Consider the following 22757-nt stretch of genomic DNA (forward strand, 5'->3'; position numbering starts at 1 on the left):
CAGAAAATATGCATCTTGTTACAGAAATGAAAATATACAAAAAGTATAAAAATAATTTGTCCTCAAAACAAAGCATTTCTTGAGACAGTAATCTGTGGTTCTCAAACCTGGCTGTGTATCAGAATCACCTCCGCAGATTTTAATAAATATACTTGCCCAGGCCCTGATCCTTGATATTGTGATTTAATAGGTCTGGAATTGGGCCTAGGCCACCTAACATATTTTTATTCCAAATTATCAAACTAGTAAGTGTTCATTGTGAAAAGTTTTTTTAAAAATATAGGAGTTTATAAAATAAAACGGAAAATCTGCATTCCCTTTCCTTGCCAAATCCCAATCCCTACGGGTAACCTGGATAACACTTTAGTATTTCCTCAGACTCTCACGACTTCTCTGTCTCTTGATACAATTGCCTGTTTTGTTGTCTTATGCCTTTTTTTTACTACATCACGTGTAACTGGCTGAAAGATTTTCACCAAACACAGAGAATACATCTGCCATGATATAATAAAATATGGCCTATGTCTCGCACACACAAGTTACTTGGAGCCCCAGGACACGCCTCAAGAGATCAGTGCTTACTGTCCAAAGGAGCTGAAACAGGAGGGACCCATGGGGCTGTTGAGTGGCACAGGCGTTCCACGTATCTTAGAGGAATAAGCACCACTTCACACATGAAACCAAGAGGGTGTCCTGACCTGCAGGTGTTGCTATCTGATGGAGTCGCTTTTCACTCACACACAACTCTATGTAGCTTCCTCTAAGATGAGTACACCTACGGATTTACTTAACGACGGCTAACGATTTTTCCATTAGGGAGGCCGATTCAGTTTGTTTTTTATAGGTTTGTTTTTCCCTTCATAGTGGTATTTATAGGGTGCACATATCCATGATATTTAGGTACGCCCCATTCTTCTCAATGACTACACAGACTTCCTAACACAGGCACTGTTCCTTGCTCCCCAACAGCCGATCTCTCTCTTTCCTTTCTTCCCAGTTAGCTGAACTCTTGAGTTTGTTCAGGGACTGAATGGAAATCCCTATCTTAGAGAAGGTAGGCCCCTCTCCTAGCACCACAGGATGAATTATGACTAGGATAAGAAAGTCACAGTAATCTCATTCTAAGGACATGTCACCCTGTGTTAATAAGCTAAAAGGAAGTATGTGAGAACATTTGGGGGAAAGATTTTATGTCCTGATAAGAGCAAAAAATTCTTTAGGAGAGCCTCTTGTATTAGCATAGTTGTTCAAGAACATGATAGCTGGAGCTTGGCAACCATGTTGCAACTATGACATGACAAACCTAGGGTCAAAAAGTTAACACACTGAGCGTGGCAAAGCAGAAAATACCTGAGGACTTAATTCAATGTCCTGACAGCTTAAGTCACTGTTAACTGGGTGGTCTGCTGCATAGAGCCAAATCCCTCCGAACACACACAATTCCAAGATAGAAGTACACTACAATTACTTTAATCCTTCCTGATGGGAATTAAGATTGTCTCAACTAGTTTTGCTATTACAAATATTGCAAAACTCCCGGCCAAAACAAAAAACCACAGGTCTGAACATGCACACGTGTGAGTCTCCTGGAAGGCTGCACACTTCTCTTTGTGCAAAGTTTCATAGATGAGCTCAACACACAGCCGCAGTCGAGAAGCAGCACACACCATAAGAAATCGCTGGAGTTCACAGAACAAGAGCAGCAGCCAAAATCTTTAATGATAATCTCATAGGCAATGTCTAGAAAAGTCTTTGAAGCCCTGGACTTTTACTTGTCCTCTGCTCTCAGTTCATTTTATGAGATCAAAGAGGAAAACAAAATGAAACATTATTCTCCTCAAGTAGTATTACCTACGGCCTTCTCTACTGTAGCTTTTATCTATTTATCAAGATATTGGTGAACTCCTTATCACTGTGCTTCTCTGAGTATTTCTGAAGGCAAAAACGATACAGTGTGTTTTTAGAAGAAGGCTGTATATAAATTATTATTTTTATAAAATGATTTGCTTTTTAGCATAGGGATTTTGTGAGAGGGCTCATTCATTTCTGTAAAAACAGAAAACTTAGTAAGAAAAAAGAGATATGCAAATATAATTTTGTTTTTTGATAAATTGTAGGTGCAAAATTGTTTTGAGCCAGAATACTATCAGTTTGACAAGAAATGTCAACACAAATTATCAGAAAGTCTCAACCATATGATATTAATATTCAGTTTAATACTTTCAAATATATAAAGCAATATTAAAAATTGCTAACATAGACTTAGTAGAAGAGACTAAAGATAATTTGTCACTATGTCAACAACTTATGTAAAGGCTCATGTAAAATGTTTGAAGGTGCTTGAATATTTTAATTCTTCCTATGGCTTTTTTCTTTTTTTTTAGCCACTAATTTGCTATTTTTAAAGAGTTTAGCTAAGAAACGTAAATTTAAGCTTGTGAAATTATGACCATTCTAAATTGTTTATAACTTTTTGGTATTTTCTAAGACCTATAAACTGAATTTATTGATTAAGAACTACAATAATGCCTACTTAATATCCTTAAGATATTTCTGGAATATATTCCCAATAATCCTCTCATTGTTAGTTGAAAAGAATTAGGAAGTTTTTACAAAGGACAGAGGTATCAATAATCACGTTTTTTAGACGAACTCGTGTAGTATACAGCAGAAAACTTCTTGCATGGAAGGCTGGGGAAGGACAATGAGAGGAGCGGGTGGGTAGATGCTCCCCCAGCTAAGCAACACGCTTGCAAGGTCATGTTTTGTTTGGATGACGACAGAGTGAAGAGCTGATCCTCTGTGACTATGACGTCACAGAAGAGAATTAATTAATGGGGATTTCAGTGTGTTACCAACCACTTTTACTTTTTTTGTGGGAGATGAACCAAGACATTCCCATTCCACTCACTAACAGATTTAACTTCAATAAGGTTGTTTTTAATGGACTCCTTTTCATTTATAACTATTTAGGAAAAAGTAACTATGTTGTCATAAGTATTCTGAAGTACTAGAAAAAAGTTACTATGTTGTCACAAGTATTCGGAAGTACAATTCAATTAATTTTGACAAGAATCTTGTCTTACTTGGGTTCTTATTTCTATCCCAATTAGAACATATGTCAAAAAGTCTATATTAATATAGCAACCATGACCAAATTCTTACTATGTTCTAAGTGACTGTTAAAAGAATTTCCAAAGGTAGCCTTATTTCACCAACATTGAGATAAATCTTTGCTGCTTATTTTTAAATATATTAAAGAAAACGGTATTAAATGTGTTTGTGTATTTCTAATTATTTTTATGTAGAAAGAAAAGTTGAATATGAAAGGTAGATAAAATTTTTCTTTTCTTGCATAGTAGAAAGGAATTAGGGAGTTATGAGGAAATAGTTTCACTCTAGAAGTATCAAAATTTCAGAGGACATCTCTAGACGCAAGCTTTGATTCCTCTGGGACAGGAACCGGCAAGGTACAGTCTGCTTTTGTAAACTGTTTTACTGGAACGCAGCCACATGGACTCGTTCATGTATTGTCTGTGGCTACTGTCACACTACAGTGGCAGAGTCCAGCAGCTGCCACAGAAACTGCATGGCCACAAAGCCAAAATTATTAGCTATCTGGCTCTTAACAGAAAAAGGTTGCTGACCTAGGCCCTAGGGTATCAAGAAAAATATTTAAAGATGTTCAGCTCCCTGTTATCTTATTTTAATGAACAAGCTGGGTATGTGTTTGATGTGAAAATAAATCTCTTTTTTCTCTTCATATATAAAGAAAAAATGTTCAAATGGAATAATACTTTGAAGCTTAATTTCTGCATACGTGAGTGTACTTAAGGAAAAACAATAACTTTGCCAATTTTTAGCAAAGTAGTTTACTCCATTTCACTTTAAATCTTTTAAAAATGATAACGTTAAAATGAAAATATGTCCTGAATCTCATGAACCTTCACAACTAATACTTTTAAATAAATCTAAATAAATAAAATCCACTTTTTCAAAAAAATAAACTAATTTAACAAAAGAAGAAATACATTTACATTTATTTCCACTTTTATGATAGTCAACAAGTTAATAGTTTTTCAAAAATATCACTATATCTTTCAAAGTAAACATTAAAACAATGAATTTTCTGTTTGAGAGGTAAAAGCTTGTTTGGGTTTACAATAGCATATCTGCTTACTAATGCAACATGGTAGATGTATGCACATACACAAATGAATGGCTGAAAGTTAGAAGCTTTTGTTACCCATATACAAAACATAGCTTATTGAGTGCCAAAGTGTATTTTTTACATCATAAGTTAAAGCTTTGAAGCAGTGATGATGTTTATGCAAAATCAAAAGTGCAACATGCCCTTGTGGACAAACTGTAAGTGCCGCTCACTTACATTGTTGATAGATTTATGCAAAGCTTCACCCAGAGAGTGCCGCTATGAAGACAAAATCACAGCAATAAAGGGAAACGTTCAGAAACCAGCTTAGAGAAAGAGGGAGAAAAGGGGGAGTAAAACACAGCACATTAATTATAATATGCTCAAGAAAAAATAAGTTGAAAACGGCTCTGAGAAAGAAATTAGACAAAAAGAAATTTAAGACACACAGTCTAAATTGTCGATAGTCCCTTAAGACAGAGTCTGCTATTTGAGGGCTGGCAGACTTACCTATGCAAAATACCAAAGGCTAGAACAGAGAAATCAGAGCTCAGTTTGAAAGATAATGGTTATTGAAAGACCTAGAAGGAATATTACTGTTCTAAATTCCTCCTGGAAGCCTACAATATAAAGCTGCAGCATTACACTCGGTACTGGTGCAGGCTCACGAAGGTTCTCTCAAGAGAAATGAGCAGATGAGAAATGAAACCCTAACTTGACTGACTACCTAATTTGGGGGCCAGAAATAGACAATCACTGAAAACATGAAGACTTCATAACCTGCTTTGGTACTTGGGGGAAAGGAAGAAGAGGTGCCTTCATATCTTTCCAATCCTACTTCCACTGGAAATTTCCATTGGAAAAACCTACAGCCTCTCTCCCCCCAAAATATGGGGAAAAAATATGACTTCATTTTCAATTGCCTTACTTTTTTGCCTTCTAAAAATACAGAACAGTATTTTAACTTTATATTATTAGTTAGAATAGAAAAGTTCCTGTAAAATGGTTTTTACTTTGAACACTAAACAAATTTTCAGACAGAACATAATTATCTTTTTTTTCCATAATGTGATTATTCCTTGGCATATCATAAACTAAAGCTAGTTTTTATTTGGTAAACAGTTTCTTAATAATAACTTAGACTAATATAGGATATAGTTTAGGATACAGTTGACTAGAGGTGAAAAATAAGCTGAGAAAAAAAGATTGACTTTCTATTTGATTATTCCATAATTTCTCAGTTTAAATTTTCTCATACTTTAAATTTTCTCATACTTTTCTATATATTAATTTTATTTTTTACTTTTTTCTTATGCTTTCTCACACACAAAATATTCTTCATATACTAATGAGACAATTCACTTCCCCAGACTTCACAAAACTTGTGAAAATCTGAGGAATTTTTAGTTGTAGCTTTTTTCCCTCTTTGTATTTCTCAGAACTCATGTCCTAGTACTAGAAGCTGATCTGAAATGTAAGGGGGAGGGCACAAGGGATAAAAGAGCACATGTGTACAGTGACGATGGCAATGAGACTTTTGGTGGTGAACACAATGTAGTCCACACAGAAGTTGAAACATAATGATGTACACCTGAAATTTATATAGTTATAAACCAATGTTACCTCAAAAAAATTAATAAAATAAAAAACGAAAGTAAAATAAATGGCATTTACTTATGAAGCAGATTTTATTTGTCACTCTTTAAGGTGTCATCAGACAAAAATACGTATGTTATTTAGGATTCCTAAACTAACCAATAAACCAGACCAACATGACAGATCAGAGTGGCCTGCTAGGTCTTCCCTTAGGAATTCTAGATTTTAGATTTCATACGACAGGAGTATACTTGAACATGTGGAATCTAACTTCATATGGTCACTAACTCTGTCAACATACCTCTATCAGGCTATGGAAATATCTAAACCAGTAGGCATGGTCCCTAAGCTGTGCCTTGGGGTGACCTACGTCACAGACCTAGCTATGACATGGATGTTAGCTCAGGGCCAGTCTTCCTCAGCAAAAAGAGGAGGATTGGCAGCAGTTAGCTCAGGGCTAATCTTCCTCAAAAAAAAAAAGAAAGGCACAACTAGTGCTGCTGGGTCGCAATACCCTTACTGGTTAACACACAAATTAAGTAAGACATTTTTTCATTTAAAAAATATTTATTAGAGTACTACTAAATTCCAGGAAATATGATATTGAAAGTTGAATAAGATAGTAAAAGAAACGTATGAAAAACAAACAAGAAAAAAAATGAAAAGTTCATAAGTATTATGATAAAGAAAAGGTTGCATGATAGGAAATGACTGGAAGTTATACTGGGCTGATGGGAAGGACAGATAGATCTTTTGGAAGAAGTGACATTTAAACTCTGAATCAATGAAGAAGCCAGCCACGAAATGAGATGATCTTGGGGGAAGAGTCACCTCGCACAAAGGACCTGAGGCGAAAGTGAGCTGGGAGTGACTGTGTGTAGTGTGTGTGTGTGTGGGGGGGGGGGTGTCTGTGAGGCTGAAATGAGATGGGAGACATCTCTGCAGGGGCCAGATGGCTTAAGGTCTTGAAGGACAATGAAGGAGTCAGAATGAGAGCCTTAATTCAATGAGATGCCCTGAGAGAATTTTAAGAAGGGGAATGGTGTGATCTGATTTACATCATAAAAAATCACGTTGAGCGTTGTGAAGGAAAGTGAAATTGGGGAGGCTAGATAGGCGGCTATAATAACGGTGGCCTGGACTAGTGTTTACTAGGGGAGATGGAAGCGGATGGAGCTGAGGTATGCTTTGGAGGTGGAATAAACAGGATTGACAGTTACATGAGAGATAAAGGAAAGAGGGAAATGAAGGATGACTTCAGTTTTTACTCTGAGCAATAAGCACTGCCAAGAAGTCAGGATGATGGGATGGCGGATGGGGATTGGGAGTCAATACTTCTGAGTCAGACGTGCTAAGTTTGAGATGCCTATTAGCCAACCAACGACTGTGAATTCGGGTGAAGACAGCAAGTCTGGAGATTTAACTCTGGAAGGCACTGACATATGGATGGTATTTAACGCACAAGACTGGATGAGATCCCCCAAGTAAGTGCCTGCTTGAAAGCATACTAGAGGAACTAAAAATCTGTATGCAGAAATACTCTTTGGCAAGCACTCTATATGAGCAAGACCCATGTTGATAAAAACTGATGTCCTATATAATAGTTTATTTGTTTCAAAGCATCCTAAGTTTCTTGTTAGTTTCTGAGGTGAGTGAAAGGGGCCTCATGAGACCCTCTTTGAATGAGAGCACTCACATGCTGCAATGCGGACACTTACTGAACGTATTTTGGATTCCTATTCTTGGAGGATGAATATAATTAGACTTTCAGATAAGTGAGGAGGAAAATGGAAAATCATTAAAAAAGTTGCTGCCCTTAATTAGAAATTTAGAGCTTTGTACATAAGAAACTATGCTCTTAGGACTAATCTCATGATTCTAAACCTCAGTGTATTCATTGCAAGCTTCTACAAGTTTGCAATTTGTAAATGTACCAATGTACAAATATTGAAATCGACTCAATTACAAGCTTTTAGAGGATGAAGACCCTGTCTTATTCATATTTTGTATCCAAAGTGCCTAATTTGGTACCTGGCAAAGAGTAAATGGTCAAGAAATCTTTATTTAAAGACTAAATGAATATGTACTTTTGTTATTGAGTTAGGTTTTGCTACTCTCTACCTTACTTCTCCCACAATAACAGAAGCAGTAAGGAGAAAATTCTAGATAACTAAAAAGAAAGAAGTTATTTAGAAAAAATATATATATATCATGCAAAAATCCTCTCAAAGCTATCAGATTCTAAGACTTAGAACCGTATCCTTTCAGAGAAATGAACTATTGAGGATACTGAATATTTGTCCAGAAAATATTAATCTGAACAAAGAAAGACTGCTGAAAGGGAAGCAATATTTGCTGAACGGCACATATTCCACTCTATCATATTTTCTATACTGCAGCCAGAATTTTGAAATTACAATATTTGAATATTTCACACTTCTGATTCAAACTTTTCAGTAGCTCCTCATTGCTCTATCAAGGCAAAGGAGGCTCCACCGGTCCGACCCTGCCTCCCAGCTCGCTGCACTCCAGAACAAAAGTGTTTGGGGGCTGCCTGAAGGCCTTTGCATGGACTTCCCCTCTGCTCAGAATGGTGTTCTCCTTCTCCTCTTGGCCTGACTCCTGCTTCTCTTCCGGATCTCAGGTAAAGGATCCCAGACTCGGAGGAGGCTTCGCCAAGTCCCCAGACTCTGTTAGGTCCCCATGGTACACACATTTGTGTACCACGGTTGTAATGAACTGATGTGTCACACTGTTATTTCTACCTGCCTCCCTTTCCAGACTGTAAGCATTGGGAAGGCAGAGATCGCTGTGACCCATTACTGGTCTGGCACAGTGCCTGGCATGATATGTCAACAGATAGGAAAAAATTCTCATTACTAACAAAAGAAACGGCATTTATTAAATTTCTAACTTCCTTGAAACAACATCTAAACTAATCTTACATTGTGATTCAAGCAAAAAATGTTGAAGCTTAATAAAATATTCCAGAATTCAGTATTTAATATATAATATTGTAATTTCTTAAAGCAAATTTTGTAGTCCTTTTTCTAATATTAATTTCAAGTATACTGATCTCTAGAGAAAAGCAACTAACAACCCAAGATTTAGAAGCAAGAGTCACAGCTTTAATAATTCTCTTAAAGCAAAAAATAGAAGAGGGGCTGGCTCAGTAGCGCAGTGGTTAAGTTCACATGTTCTGCTACTTGGCAGCCCGGGGTTTGCTGGTTCAGATCCCGGGTGCGGACATAGCACCACTTGTCAAAAGCCATGCTGTGGCAGGCGTCCCACGTATAAAGTAGAGGAAGATAGGCATGGATGTTAGCTCAGGGCCAGCCTTCCTCAGCAAAAAGAGGAGGATTGGCAGTAGTTAGCTCAGGGCTAATCTTCCTCAAAAAAAAAAAAAACAAAAAGTCATGAAAAATTGTTCAATATTTAAACTAAAGTCATAATAACAGGCATATAAATGAAATTAAGGTGGAAACAAGCTAATGCGTTGGGTCATTCTTAACACTTTTCTCAGAGATTCAGTCTTAAATAACTTTATAATTATATGTCCATTGAACACTTTCAGATCTAAAATACTTCAATTATTTTTAGTATCTTGTCCTATGAAATGGGAATGGATTAGTGGATTTGTTACTACAATGCTATCTACATGTTCTTAAGTGTTTTTCGGGTGTCTGGGCCCCAGGACCTCTGAAGGCACACAGTGTTGTTCTGCACGTCATCACAGGCCTTATAGTATTTTGCAGCACAGACATATGCTCAGCAAACATTAATAAAAACTCAGTATTTAAACATCTCTTTTACAGCTGGGTATAGATATCACAGTTCCACCTCTTCACTCTCTTCTCCTAAAGGTGCCAATTTAAGAACTGGACAGAGAAATTCTAAAAAGGGAGGTTTTGGTAGGGAAAAGAAAATGAAATACTTTTAGATTTACAAATTAATTCAGGAAACAATTTAGTACTGTTTATCTTAGGAGAAAAAAATCTCAAGAGGAACAATATTATCAACATAAATCCGATAACAGAGAATATAAAATAATAACTTCATTAAGTTTTTTGACTGAAGAGAAATTAAAAACAAACTTCCGTATTTACCAAGGCAAATATTGCAAACTAACTTTGAATCCAGGAACTGAAGTAGAAAGATTGACGAATAATGGACATTGGCTGGTTTCTGGTAGACTTTAATTCTATTCTGCATTTTCTGAGGAAGCAAAATTGAGTCCTGCCTGCTAGTCCCACTCTCTGTTTTACCTGGCTTTTCTCTCTTCTTCACAAGTTATTTCTCTGCTTCCTCTTCCTTTAACTTCCCTTTTCCTTACCCCAGTCAGCACTTTTTCCAGGGTTCATGCTGGATCTCTCGTGTTTATTCTACAGTTTCCTGCTCTCCTGATTTCTAGGGAGAGGATTCAGAACCTTCAGGGTGAGCTTCGCTGACCTGTCACTGCTCAGGGCTTCTGTAAAGCTCTTAGTCTGAGCCTGGAAGTGATGGTTATTGCAGGCCCCTTTCTAGTTGCTTTACCTCAGAATCCACTCACATCTATTCTTCCATTAAAAGGTAGTATTGTTATTCATTTAAAACAGCATGAAAATATAATCGTTTTACAATAGGCAGAAAGAGAATTTTTAAAGAGGAATCCCTTCCTCACTGACATAAAACTTCTTAATTTAACAGTGATGGGAAGGAGATAGTAGAATGAGTACTGAGCTCTAATGCCAAATTTATTCAAAATTTTTGTGATCTAACTTGTCTAGATCAGTGCTGTCTAACTGAATTATAATTGAGAGCCACATGTGTAATTTTAAAATTTTTAGTAGCCATATTAAAAAATGAAAAAGCAGATATTAATAAAACAAGATGGAGAGGTGATGTCAGTGTCACGGCCTAGTGAGCTTGCCTGGGACTCTCTCCCCTCCAACATACAAAAAAAGGAGCAACGATATTCCAACAAAAAAATATCCTAAAGGCACAGGAATCCTCGGAGACCCACAGCAGCCAAACAATGGAAGGCAGAGAGGCTGGAGCCCCCCTCGGAGGAGCTGGAATCGGGTAAGAGAGATCTTCGCTCCCTCCCCTAAAGACTGGGATCACTGCCGTGGGAGGCTCCGAGAGGGGAGGAGTCGGGGAGGGGCTGCACATCTGCAGGATCACCCAGCACTCCCATGGCCGTGCAGCCCGGACGGAAGCCCTCTAACGTGGGAAAGCATTCGCATTGGGTGACCTCAGCAAGCCAAGACCCCAGGAGAGCAGACAGCAAGAGCTGATCAGGAAACCAGGTCTGCGCACAAGGGAAAGTATCCCTCCCTCCCCAGACACGCACTGTGCTGGCCATCTCCGCTGAAGGCCAGGGCTCAGAATATGCAGCTCTTGACCCCCATCTAGTGGCAACAGCCTTTAACTGCAACCGAATAATAGCACTATGCACAAAACCCGTTTTTCTGCCATCAAACAATTCATAAAAACTCCAGACCAGAGGTAAAATAAGCACCCAGAATTATTCCCTGAGGACTCAGAAATAAGTAAACTAAATGACAATGAATTCAGAATAGCTATAGTCAATAAACTCAATGAGGTAAAGGAAAATATAGAGAAACAAGTCAACGAGTTCTGGAGTTACTTCACAAAAGAGACTGAAACTATAAAGAAGAATCAATCAGAAATACTAGACATGAAAAATATAATGGAAGAAATAAAACATAATACGGAATACCTGAATGCCTGTGTGGATGCCATAGAGGAGCAAATCAGCATAATTGAAGACAGAAAGGTTGAATGGCTCCAGACAGAGGAAAAAAGAGAATTAATAATAAAAAGGAATGAAGAAAATCTCCGAGAAACAGCCAATTCAATGAGGAAATGCAATATAAGAATAATTGCAATCCCTGAGGGTGACGAAAAGGAGAATGGAGCAGAAAGTGTGCTCAAAGGAATAACAGCAGAGAACTTCCCAATTCTAGAGAATGAGAGAGAAAATGTGTGGAGGAAGCTTTCAGGTCTCCTAGATATGTCAATATAAAAAGACCTACTGCAAGGCATATAGTAGTAAAACTGGCAAAAGTGAATGACAAAGAAAGAACACTCAGGGCAGCAAAGCAGAAGAAAATCACCTCCAAAGGAAACCCTATCAGACTTTCAGCAGATTTCTCTGCAGAAACTTTACAAGCTAGGAGAGATTGGAATGACATATTCAAAACTTTAAAAGATAACAATCTTCAGCCAAGAATACTCTATCCAGCAAAAATATCCTTGAGATATGAGGGAGAAATTAAATCGTTCCCAGACAAACAAAAGCTAAGGGACTTCGTAGCCATGAGACCCCCACTACAAGAAATCCTCAAGAAGGCCCTCATACCTGAAAAAAGAAAAAAAGGGAGAAAGGGGTCACAAAACACAGAGTAGGGAGACAAATAGATAGAATCAGAATAGGATGGCAAATATACCACTATAGCATTAGGATAAAGGGAAGGAAAACACCAAAAACAAAGACAATCTTATCACTTTAACCACAAACTCACAACACAAGTTGGAATAAGAGATGACAATAATTTAGGAGGGAAGGACGAAAGGGACTGAAGGAAATAAGAGGCCACCAGAAAATGGACTATGTTATACACAAGATTCTGAATACAAACTTCAGGGTAGCCACTAACCTTAAAAACAGAACAGAGACACAAAAAATAAGTGAGGAAATAAGAAACTGCAGATGTCAATGGGTAGGCCAAAACACACAGGACAAGAAACAAAGATAATGCAGGAAAACTGGAAAACGAGCGACAGAATGACAGCATTAAGCCCTCATTCATCAATAATCACCCTCAATGTAAATGGATTGAACTCTCCAGTAAAAAGACACAGAGTGGCAAAACGAATTAAAGAACAAGATCCAACAATCTGTTGCCTCAAGGAAACACACCTCGGCTCCAACAAAAAACACAGGCTCAGAGTGAAGGGGTGGAAGATGATAATCCAAGCTAATGGCAAACAAAAGAAAGCAGGTGTCACAATACTTATATCAGACAAAGTAGATTTCAAGATAAGGCAGGTAAGGAGAGACATAGAGGGTCAGTATATAATGATCAAAGGAACACTACATCAAGAAGATATAACACTTATAAATATCTATGCACCCAACACAGGAGCACCAAAGTTCATAAAGCAACTATTAACAAACCTAAAAGAAGATATCAAAAATAACACAATAATAGTAGGGGACCTCAACATCCCACTCACATCATTGGACAGATCATCCAGACAGAAAATCAACAAGGAATGGTGGAATTAAATGAAAAGCTAAAACAGCTGGACTTAATAGACATATATAGAACACTCCATCCAAAAACAGAATACACATTCTTCTCAAGTGCACATGGAACATTCTCAAGGATAGACCATATGTTAGGAAACAAGGCAAGCATCTATAAATTTAAAAAAATTGAAATAATAACAAGCATCTTCTCCAATCATAATGCTATATAGCTAGAAATTAATTACAAGAAAAAAGCTGAGAAAGGGACAAACATGTGGAGACTACACAATATGCTATTGAACAAGCAATGGATCATTGAAAAAATTAAAGAACAAATCAAAAAGCATCTGGAGAGAAATGAAAATGATAACATGCCATACCAACTCATATGGGATACAGCAAAAGCTATATTAAGAGGGAAATTCATCGCAATACAAGCACACATTAACAAACAAGAAAAATCCCAAATAAGCAACCTCAAATTACACCTAACTGAATTAGAGAAAGAAGAACAAACAAAGCCCAAAGTCAGCAGAAGGAGAGAAATAATAAAAATCAGAGCAGAAATAAATGCTATTGGAACAAAAAAGGCAGTAGAAAGGATCAATGAAACAAAGAGCTGGTTCTTTGAGAAGATAAATAAAATTGACAAACCCCTAGCCAGACTTACAAAGGAAAAAAGGGAGAAAGCTCAAATAAACAAAATCAGAAATGAAAGAGGAGAAATAACAACAGACTGCAGAAATACAACAGATTCTAAGAGAATACTATGAAAAACTATATGCCAACAAAATGGAAACCTAGAGGAAATGGATAAATTCTTAGACTTTTACAATCTCTCAAAGCTAAGTCAAGAAGAAGCAGACAATCTGAACAGACCAATCACAAGGAAGGAGATTGAAACAGTAATCAAAAGCATCCCAAAGAATACAACCCCAGGACCAGATAGCTTTCCTGGGGAATTCTACCAAACTTTCAAAGAGGATTTAATACCTATACTTTTCAAGCTATTCCAAAAAATTAGGGAAGATGGAACACTTCCTAACACATTCTATGAGGCCAACATCACACTGATACCAAAGCTTGATAAGGACAGCACAAAAAAGGAGAACTACAGACCAATATTGCTGATGAACATAGATGCAAAAATTCTCAACAAAATTTTGGAAACTCGAATTCAGCAATACATCGAAAGGATCACAGATCATGATCAAGTGGGATTCACACCAGGGACTCAGGGATGGTTCAACATCTTCAAATCAATCAATGTGATACACCACATCAACAAACTGAGGAATGAAAACCACATGATCATCTCAATAGATGCAGAGAAGGCATTTGACAAGATCCAACAGCCATTTATGATTAAAAACTCTGAACAAAATGGGGATAGAAGGAAATTACCTCAACATAATAAAGGCCATGTATGACAAACCCACAGCCAACATCATTCTCAATGGGCAAAAACTGAGCACCATCCCCCTGAAAATAGGAATGAGACAAGGATGCCCTCTATCACCACTCTTATTCAACATAGTACTGGAGGTTTTGGCCAGAGCAATCAGGCAAGAGAAAGGAATAAAAGGAATCCAAATAGGGAGGGAAGAAGTGAAACTCTCGCTGTTTCCAGACGACATGATCTTACATATAGAAAACCCCAAAGAATCCATTGGAAAACTTTTAGAAATAATCAACAACTACAGCAAAGTTGCAGGGTATAAAATCAACTTACATAAATCAGTAGCATTTCTATACTCTAATAACAAACTAACAGAAAAAGAACTCAAGAACACAATACCATTCACAATTGCAACAAAAAGAATAAAATACCTCCGGGTGAATTTAACTAAGGAAGTGAAGGGCCTGTACAATGAAAACTACATGGCTTTCCTGAAAGAAATGGATGAGGACATAAAGAGATGGAAAGACATTCCACGTACATGGATTGGAAGAATAAACATAGTTAAAATGTCCATTCTACCTAAAGCAATCTACAGATTCAACGCCATCCCAATCAGAATCCCAATGACATTCTTTACAGAAATAGAACAAAGAATCCTAAAATTCATATGGGGCAACAAAAGACCCCAAATTGCTAAAGCAATCCTGAGGAAAAAGAACAAAACAGGAGGCATCACAATCCCTGACTTCAAAACATACTACAAAGCTACAGTAATCAAAACAGCATGGTACTGGTACAAAAACAGATGCACACATCAATGGAACAGAATTGAAAGCCCAGAAATAAAACCACACATCTATGGACAGCTTATCTTCAACAAAGGAGCTGAGGGCATACAATGGAGAAAAGAAAGTCTTTTCAACAAATGGTGCTGGGAAAACTGGAAAGCCACATGTAAAAGAATGAAAATTGACCATTCTTTTTCACCATTCACCAAAATAAACTCAAAATGGATCAAAGACCTCAAGGCACAACCTGAAACCATAAAGCTTCTAGAGGAAAATGTAGGCAGTACACTCTTTGACATCAGTATTAAAAGGATCTTTCTGGACACCATGTCTTCTCAGACAAAGGAAACAACAGAAAGAATAAACAAATGGGACCTCATCAAACTAAAGAGCTTCTTCAAGGCAAGGGAAAACAGGATTGAAACAAAAAAACAACCCACTAATTAGGAAAAAATAACTGCAAGTCATATATCTGACAAAGGGTTAATCTCCATAATATATAAAGAACTCACACAACTCAACAACAAAAAATCAAACAACCTGATCAAAAAATGTGCAGGAGACGTGAACAGACATTTCTCCAAAGAAGACATACGGATGGCTGATAGGCACATGAAAAGATGTTCATCATGACTGATCATCAGGGAAATGCAAATCAAAACCACACTAAGATATCACCTTACACCCATTAGAATGGCAAAAACAACCAAAACAAAAAGTAACTAGTGTTGGAGAGGTTGTGGAGAAAAAGGATCCCTCACACACTGCTGGTGGGAGTGCAAACTGGTGCAGCCACTATGGAAAACAGTATGGAGATTTCTCAAAAAATTAAAAATAGAAATACCATATGACCCAGCCATCCCACTACTGGGTATCTATCCAAAGAACTTGAAGTCAGCAATTCCAAAAGTCCCATGCACCCCTATGTTCATTGCAGCATTATTTACAATAGCCAAGACATGGAAGCAACCTAAGTGCCCATCAACTGATGACTGGATAATGAAGATATGGTATATATATGCAATGGAATATTACTCAGCCATATAAATGAATAAAATTGTCCCATTCACAACATGGAGGGACCCTGAGGGAATTATGCTAAGTGAAATAAGCCAGAGAGAGAAGGACAATCTCTGTATGACTCCACTCATATGAGGAATTTAAACATGTGGACAAAGAGAACAGATAGTGGCTACCAGGGGAAAGGTGGGGTGGGGGGTGGACACAAAGGGTGAAGTGGTGCACCTACAACATGACTGACAAATAATAATGTACAAATGAAATTTCACAAGATTATAAACTATCATAAACTCAATAAAAAAATAAAATAAATGAAAAAGCAAAATTATTTTTAGTCATATATTTAATACAATATATCCAAAACATTATCATCTCAACATATAATTATATAAAAAATACTAGTGAGACATTCCATATTCTTTTTTGTACTAAGTTTTTGAAACCCGTGTATAGTTGACTCTGACATCTCAATTTGGATGAACCTCATTTCAAGTGCTCAATAGTCATACGTAGCTAGCAGCTACCACAGGAGACAGACTGGTCTAGAAATCAGAAAGCATCCACTACAGCCTTAAGAAACTGGCTTTTCAGCTGCTCTTGATCAACAGGATTTCTTTTAATGTTCTATTTCTTACTCATGACATTGCTCTTTCCTACTGAGTGTGAAAATTTCTAAAATATCTTGTGATTGCAAAATCAACGCATTAAAACCAAACTTACCATCCCACCCCCCTCAATTAAGTAGCTCATTGTTACTTCCCTGTCTCAGATGATGATCTTCTTTTCATTATCCTGGCTTTAAATCCTGAGGCAACTTTAACATTTCCTTCTCCTTTACCAAAGCAGTCCACCAAATTACACGATTTGTTCCTTTATGGTTTCTCTTGTATTCTCAGTGAAACAAACTTAATTTAGGTTCTAAGTGGGTGGACTTATTTGTACTTCATATATTTGACAACTTCCTCTTTGGCTGTTGTGCTCAGTTTTTGTTCACTCTATTCAACAACTATTGAGTGCTTACTATATGCAAGGCATCGTTTAAGCTGCTAGAGATACAACAGTCAACACCACAGACAAATATCCAGCTCTCAAGGAACCACATTCTAATAGGGAAAAGAATCAATGCGATACCATGTGGTAACAAGGTTTTAAAGAAACACAAAGCAGAATAAGGGGACAGAGAGTGATGGAAGGTGCTATTTTAGAGAAAGTGGTCCAGGAAGATCTTCTTGAAAAGTTAAGATTTGAGCAGAGAATTGAACAAAGTGAAGAAACAAGCCATGCAGATCTGAGGAAAGTGGGTTCCATGGGGAGGGACTGGCAGATGCAAAGGCCCTGAGATGGATTAAGCTTGGGATGTGTGTTCCAGGAACTCCAATAGTCCAGTATGACTGTGAAAAAGAAAGGCAGAGAGTGGCAGAAGATTATGTCCGCAATGCAGCCCGAGGGCAAATCATGAGGCTACTGCAGACCATAGTAAGAGTGTGGATTGTACTCTAAAGGTTATAGGAAGCCACAGGAGGGTTTGAAGCAGGAGAGTAACATGATTCGACTTCACACTGAAGAGCATCACTTTGGCTGGTTGGATAATAAATTGCAGGCGGGCAAGAACAGAAGCAGGGAGACCACATGGAGGTTCCAGCTGCAGTGCAGGAGAGAACTGCAAGTGGCTTGGACTAGGGGGGTAGGGGAGGAAGTGGTGAGAAATGAGCAGATCCTGGATGTGCTCTGAAGGGAGGGCAGTAGGAGATGCTGATGCACTGGCTGTGCAGAGAGACAGGAGTCAGAGATGGCTGAGCAGTGAGCAGACAGCAGTGTCTAGGATGAGCAGTCTGGCTTAGGTTGAGGGGTGATGGAGGGGCGTGTGGTGTGATGTGTATTCAAGAGTTCTGTTTCTACCCTTTAATTTAGATATCTATATTGAGATGTTTCTATTTCATTGTCACTTCAATATTACAGCTATACTAAGCTTCCTAAAATAAAATTGTCAGCATGTTATTCCCCTGTCCATAAACCTTTGACAGAATCTCAGTTTAATCAGTAAACTTTGAACTCCTAAGCCTGTAAGTCAAAGTTTTGCATAACGACCTCTCTCCCCAACTGTCTCCACCTCTTGTTTTTCTGAATTCCTCACAGTGCCTTGGAGGTAAGAGTATTCAACGAAATGTTTGTTGAGTGAATAAAAATATTAGTGTTCATCCTTCACCCTGTCCAAGAGTCATGCTAGAGCTGACCTCCTCAATGAAATTGTCCCCAATCACATTGGCTATATCGCTCTTTCTCCACCCCATACTCCTACCAGTGATATGCTGGTGAATGTGTACCAGCTCTCCGAAAAAGAAAGCCCTGGTGTGTAGCATTTGCTGATATCTGTGGTGTCAACACTCCCACCATGGATGACTGCAAGCCACCAACATGATGTCCCGAACATGCAGCTGGGAAGACATGCACACAAGCTCCGACCGTGCGCTGGCAGGAGTCACTCCCAGCCACCATTGCTCCACGGTGCAAACTGTCCAGACCGTTTATAAAGTCGCTTACTGCAATGACTTTTATTGTAGATATCTGTATACAAATCCTCCTCCTATTAGATTGTAAATCTGTGGAGGGTAAAAATTGTGTCTATACACAAATGGCTATAACCAGTTAAATGACCTCAGGGCTTCAGAGTTCAAAATGGAGAGTCAGACCCAAACTAGGTAAATTCCACAGTTCTATGTCTGATCTGCGTGTCTCCTAAATTTCTCAGTCCGCTGCTCTGAACGAGGGCATTGGAATATGAAGTCATATTGGACCCAAAATAAAATCTGCCTTGAAAAAGGTGAAGTAAAGGAATATATGGTGGCATTTTAGGATCACAGATAAAAAATATGATCACAGAGGATTCTATATGACCACTTTTCTTTAGACAGAGTTGAAGAATAAGACAGTAGCTCTTTTGCTGTAAAGGAATTCCATTAGCTCAGAAGTCTTGGACTAAAGTGTAATCACTGGAAAGAAAAAAGAGCACAATGAGATATTAAAAGAAAACTAAAACAGTGAAACTAAAAACTAAAAGAAATCAGACTCTGATTGGAGCTGAGAATGAAAATAGTATCTTTTGGAAAATTTTGAAAGTAAACAACATCTGATTCAAGAAAAGTGAAATTCTTAAGCTTTTCTATGCCCATTTTTTGATAGGTAGCCATGAGGGTTAGTTTAAATCAAATTGAACTCTCAAGAGTTTAAATTCACATGAAAGGCAAATTCTATTCAGTTTTTGCTCTAAGTAGGATGAAATACAGGTAAGCTACGGCACAAAAGTAGACTTGCGTCAGTTCACTCAGAAATAGTTAAAATATGTGAAAACACAGGTCCTCTGATACTTTTCATAATATATGCTTCTGCCTAAGCCCTGGTTGTTTCAATTCTATTCCCCACTCTTACTCCTTTAATATCACAAACTCCAAGCCAGGTTTGTTTTCCCAGTGTGGAGCGGTGTGGGCAGTGCTGCGGTCAGGGGATGAGTGAGGCCAGTAGCAGCGAGGACAGTGAAATGCTGTAGGGTCAGGGCTGTGGGGGGAAGGCCACGAGGAACAGGGCTTAGCAGGAGTCAGGCAAGTGGAGGTGGCAGAGCAGGCGTCAGAGCACAGGCTCCAGGAGTCCATCGGAAGGGCCAAGAAGGAGGTGTGCTGTGTCCCTAACAAAGTTCCATTAGAAAGTCTGCTGGTCCTGCTGTAACTTTTTGTCATCTCACATGTCTGGAAAGAGTGAAACCTTGCTAACGTAAGACCCACTTTCACTTTAAGGTGGAATCCTTTGTTTAGTTTTCGTAACTTTCCTCAGGCACAGATCATCTAGGAATGCAGCCGTTATTTGACATTATCTACGGTAATGTGTATGCCTGTACACCTTAGATGCAGGGAGAAAGTAAGATACTGTGATTTTGGAAATGGCCTGATGGCACGGAGCATCATAGAATAGTTTTACTTTTGGAGGCAATTAATTCCTGGTAATCTTAATATTTATAGTTAAACTGCTTTGAAAACTGACTAAAAAGCTGGCAAAAATTGGAGCCAATAGGTAATACATTATTTTATAATACACAGAAACACAAGATGTAAAGTATTATGTCCTCTGAGGAATGAACAGTGCAGAATAGACATCCAAAGAGAAAGAAAGAAAGAAAGAAAGAATATCAGAGAAGCATGGATGAAATCTGACAAGAGAGATTAAATGAATAATGAACACAATAATTTAATAGAAAACAGGTGGGAGAAGAGGTGGGGGCTCCCTTTCCGTGCCGAATCCAGCTAAAAATCGTCTATGTTCAATACTTTCTCATTGAAAAACAAGGCAGACTTTTAGGGATGATTTTCATTTTTATCATATAAATGAACTGATTAAACCTTCCTAAGCACAGAACTTCATAGTGGAGTAGCACCACGCTAGCCAGTAAAGTCTGTCCTTCTAGGTTCCTAAGTAGGTACAGAAGGCAACTCATAAGCAATGCTAACATGGCTGGCATTGTTTCCTTGTTCTTATTTTTGTCAGAGTTTCAAAGGTTTCAAATTTATTCACAAAAACTCATATATATACATGTATGTATATTCCCCTTTCAGAGTAACATTATAAATGATTATGAAACACCAGACACAAATTGGCAGGCCCCGAGTACTCTTAAACGACACTACATCGATGTATCTATGTAACAAATTGTCTTACAAGGAGCCTATCCTGTTTATTTTGAAATTCATTATGATCACAAATAGAAAGATAATAGCGGATTTCTAGCACTAAATTACCAAGCTGCTTCTTATCCAAGCTCTGCACTTGCTTGTCAACTGGTGACTCATACAGTAAGTCCCATTTAATTAGTGGCTCTGCAGGAGAATGCTAAGAATTCATAAATTTAGAAGTTGTGTAAATGGGTGAAAATTCTTTTAATTATAGTTATAAATACTCTGGAAATAAGGAAGCATGACAGAGAAGACAGATTAGGAATACCACCACCTTTCACTTACGCCATTTTGAAGCATAACACGCAACATCCTATTGGTGAAAAAGAAGTAAATTGTTCACTTCTGGTAGGTGGTTTTGGGCAATCACGGTACATATGATAACTTTTACCTTCCGTTGCCCAAATGGTATCTAATGGTGTGAAAAAAGATTTTATACTTCCAAAAGATAGGTACCATTTCCACTTAAACTCTCTAATGTGTTCAGTTCAAATATTAAACCAAAAAACTGTAAATTCTTCTCAGTATCTAGGACTGCATATTTAACAATTATTTAGCACAGTTTCCTAAGTTTATAAATATGTCTCCTTGCTTTAACACACTTAAAAAATTTTAAGTTTGCCCTATGAAAAATAACTAAATACAGTGAATTAACATACAATGTTTTATGAGATTTCCCTAGCTAGAGAATGTCAAGGAAAACAAACCTTAATCAAGTACAGACTAGTAATTACCTGGTTTAAGAGATCTTCCACTTTCTTCTGCCATGAATCCCTGGCTGCATTTTTCTCTCGCTCTTTTAACTGCAAAAGTTGAGACATTGCTGACTTCTTATCCTCTTCATGTTGAAGCCTTAACTCCTCACGAAGTTTAGAACACTCCTGTCTAAAATAAAACAAATGCATTTACTTTGTAAAGAGAATTATTCCTCTCAGTAATTGCAGTACCGTCATGCACTGCATAACCATGTTTTGATCAACGATGGGCCACATAAATGACGGTGGTCCCATAAGTACCATATGGCCTAGGTGTGTAGTAGGCTAGACCATGTAGGTTTGTGTAAGGACACTCTATGATGTTTGCACAATGACGAAATTGCCCAACAATGCATTTTTCAGAACAAATCCCTGTCATTAGACAGGTTTCCTAAGCATTTAATTAATCCTCCTCAAAACTCTGTGACTCAGAGTAAGAGTAGATTATTTTATAGTTAAGGATTATAAGGTAAATTGGTAACTAACCCAAGATCATTGATTTATCAACTTATCAATGGCAGAATAGGTACCAGAACAACTAAGTCTTCTGACTTCAGGTTAGTGCTTCGCCTATTTTATATTTAAGAAAATGAAATCAGAAAAAAGTAAATCTATATTCAAGCAGAATAAAAGAATTTCAGTTTCTCTGTATCTAATCACAGGAAAAATTCATTAAAAATGCTGCTACTCTGCTTTAATAATAAGACAATATAAGCCATATAACAGAAAAACATATTCTGCACATCTGTATTGGTAAGATGACATTACAGAGTAAAAAATGTACCTAAGATTTTCAGTCCATTTTATTTCTAAGTCGTGGGCCATCTTGTCCACTCTGAGCTTCTCCTCTTCCTTCATGGCAGTAAGTGTTTCTTCATGCTGTTGCCTTTCTTGTTCTAGCTCACCCTGAAGAACAGAAACTTTTCAACGAAGACTAATCACCAAAAGCAGTCACTCTCGTTGTTTCAAATAAGAGTTCTTGCACCATGACTTTGAAATTCTTACAGCACCATAATTAATAGTGCTGTGAACGACCATTGCTCGAAATTTTCTGACAATAAAATGCCTGG

The 22757-nt window shown here is 37.6% G+C and overlaps 1 protein-coding gene across 17 annotated transcripts in view; it reads right to left on the reverse strand.

Annotated features, from left to right (window-relative positions):
- FAM184A (family with sequence similarity 184 member A) overlaps window positions 1-22757 on the reverse strand; it is a 135172-nt gene that overhangs the window by 29199 nt on the left and 83216 nt on the right. For 10 of the 17 annotated variants that reach the window (XR_011522642.1, XR_011522646.1, XR_011522645.1 and 7 more), the window contains exons 8-10: window positions 22472-22593; window positions 21667-21817; window positions 4388-4429 (exon numbers count right to left, since the gene is read on the reverse strand). Coding sequence is in view for 9 of the 17 variants with exons in the window: in XM_070559343.1 (XP_070415444.1) it covers window positions 4388-4429; window positions 21667-21817; window positions 22472-22593 (315 nt within the window). In the remaining 8 variants the exon portion in view is untranslated. The remainder of the gene's footprint in view (window positions 1-4387; window positions 4430-21666; window positions 21818-22471; window positions 22594-22757) is intronic. The other 7 variants (XR_011522644.1, XR_011522648.1, XR_011522643.1 and 4 more) reach the window with 1 other exon arrangement.

This window comes from Equus przewalskii, chromosome 9 (assembly GCF_037783145.1).
Source record: "Equus przewalskii isolate Varuska chromosome 9, EquPr2, whole genome shotgun sequence".
Classification (NCBI taxonomy): Eukaryota; Metazoa; Chordata; class Mammalia; order Perissodactyla; family Equidae; genus Equus; species Equus przewalskii.